The 2,563-nt window shown below is 32.1% G+C and overlaps 1 protein-coding gene across 1 annotated transcript; it reads left to right on the plus strand.

Moving 5' to 3' along the window:
• The first annotated feature begins 359 nt into the window (after positions 1–359).
• Positions 360–997, plus strand: LOC108341391 (uncharacterized). The gene has a single exon (XM_017579078.2). The coding sequence runs from the start codon at positions 505–507 to the stop codon at positions 877–879; it is 375 nt and encodes a 124-aa protein (XP_017434567.1). The 5' UTR covers positions 360–504; the 3' UTR covers positions 880–997.
• The last annotated feature ends 1,566 nt before the right edge of the window (positions 998–2,563 follow it).

A 2,563-nucleotide genomic window follows, 5' to 3' on the forward strand; every position in this document is an offset into this window, starting at 1 on the left:
AACACTTCCCTTGTCGGTAGTCAAATGATTCCCTTGTCCAAAGCTTTCTCTCCAAGTCATTAGTTGTAGTACCAGGAAAAGCACATAGAAAAAACCACACCTCTCTCTCTCTCTCTCTCTTATTTTCCTGCTGTTACCCCCACTCTCCCACCCAAAAAATTCCTTCTTCTCTTTAATCTGCTCCACACTCAACCCTACAGACTTTCCACACTATCATCAACACAACACAGTAACCCTAAATACTACCCTTTCAAATACAACCTTGCCCTTTTGCTACAATTTGGGGGCAAAAGTGAGAAAAAGGGCACCCAAAACACATATGCTAGGTTGAAATCGACACCCATTTTGGAAATCCCCATATTTCTCATCTTTCCTCTCAAACCCACCAATGTCTTCCCATTTTCAACTATTTGAAACTTGAATTTCTTCAAAAAGACTCAATTTTTTTTCTCTCTTTTCAGTTAAAGTTGTGTTTTTTATTTTTATTTCAAACTCCTGTCTCCCATGTCGACACCTTTTGTTCAACAGCCACCATCCATAGAAATAACCCAGCAAGCATACACCACCCATTTGGATCACGGGTCGGTTGGACCTGTCATAGCGGTTCTAGCAGTCATCACCGTCTTAGGTGTCATTGCTGGCATGATTGGTAGGCTCTGTTCGGGTCGTCGGATCATGGGTCACGGAGAGTTTGATGTAGAAACTTGGATTGAGACCAAATGCTCCTCTTGTGTCGATGGCAGAATCGCACCACCTCCTCTTCCACCTCCTCTGCCGCCGGAACCTGTCATCCAGGACTTGTCGTCTGTCCAAGCCCCTCAAGAGATCAAAGTAGAACAACATCCAAGGCAAAACTTACATGCCCACAGTGATAGTTAATTCACTACTATTTCCTAGTTTAAGGTAGTCCTAGCTTATTGTTGATATTATATTTGAAAATGTTAAAAAGAAAGCACTTGGATCCATCAATTTAGGCAGTGACATGTTATTTTTCAATTTAAATTTACATTTTATCTAGATGATCATTAAATTAACCGTTGTTATCTGGGTAAAATATTCATTTTAATTAGAAAATGACATCAGCATTGTCTATGCTATGATAATATAATTTATGTTCTATTGATTCTCTTAGCTTCTTCAGTTAAGTTCTTTAGAGTATCTGCATTTTTCTCCAAAGTGAGAGCTTTGAATGAGAAGTTGGTGAATTTGGTATCTCATGATGATTGTTTTTTAAAGACTTATTTTGTTCTGTTTTGAGTTACATGAAATTATGAATGGTCTTTAAAGGAGGCAGTTGAAGCTTTGAATTTCTTAGGTGAATGATTTGTTTGTTTTGAAGATGAGTTATTCAGGTGGTCCTTAGATGTTTGCATTGAGCTTTGAATGATCACTGTTATTTTTAGTGTTTGGTAAATATTTCTCTTTTGAGTGCTTCGATGAAAATGGAGATGTTATTGATTAGAGTACTACTTTTGTGAACCATCCTCGTTGGATTCTCAGACGGTGAGCTGTGGACTAATTATGAAACATCACTTTTGGAGAGACAGAAAAGACAAAGAAAGTGTACTTTCTAGGTCTTGTTTTATTAGTCTCTACATATTTTTATGCTGCATATTTATAATTTAAATTAAGTCTGAAAAGTTAATGTGAATAGCTTACTCTTTATGTTAAAAATGTAGGTTTTAAAATTTTAAAACAGGGGCATATATTGGTGTTTGAAACTCTATAAAAGGATCTCAATTTAGGTTTTAGTAGTCTTTTATTATACTTAATTCAATCTAATTTATTTTTTTATTGGATTAGAGAGTTAAATAATTTGGTCACAGTTTTTAATTTCTTTTCATTATTTTTTAAAATATATCCTTTGAGTTCTAGAATAATTTTTTATTTGATTTAATTATATTATTTGATATTTGAGTAATTTAATATTTTAGATGATAAAATAATATTTATATTATTATTTTATAATTCTAGATATCTTCATGATTTAATATGCAAAGTTTGTCATTGAATCAATAAGAGGTCGAGTTTATTTTTGTCAGGTGGTACTACCATAAAAGGCTTTTTCAGGTTTGATATTGCTTTTATTGTTTGTTAATAATAATTTGACGTTATACAAGTTATATAAAATTATATTAGGAAATTTTTTTGACGTAAATTGGATCTAAGAATATTTTATGGAAATTTACGTAAATTTCCAGTACATTAAACACAATAACAATAATAAATAAAGAGATAATTACAATAGAAACATTCATACATTTTTGTTATTAAGAGTCCAAAAAATTCAGAGATATAAAAAACATATCTTAATTACACACTTAACTCATAAAAATATCAATATAATTGGAGTAATCACCATAAACATTCACAACCATGAGAAACCTATTAATAATAAATGGAGACATTATTAAGTTCCATAAAAACAATCGTGATTTCAATATAAGTTAAATAAAGATTTAGACAACTAATCAATAAAGCTTCCACTAGACCCATGGTTTTCACCGGAGAAGAAAGAAATTGCGCACTTAAATTTTCCAGAAAGAAGGGAGAAAGAAAAATT

This window comes from Vigna angularis, chromosome 1 (genome assembly GCF_016808095.1).
Source record: "Vigna angularis cultivar LongXiaoDou No.4 chromosome 1, ASM1680809v1, whole genome shotgun sequence".
In the NCBI taxonomy this organism is placed as follows: domain Eukaryota; kingdom Viridiplantae; phylum Streptophyta; class Magnoliopsida; order Fabales; family Fabaceae; genus Vigna; species Vigna angularis.

What these genes read in the sequence shown, in the direction of transcription:
- LOC108341391 (XM_017579078.2), top strand. Translation starts at nt 505, where the DNA reads ATGTCGACACCTTTTGTTCAACAGCCACCATCCATAGAAATAACCCAG.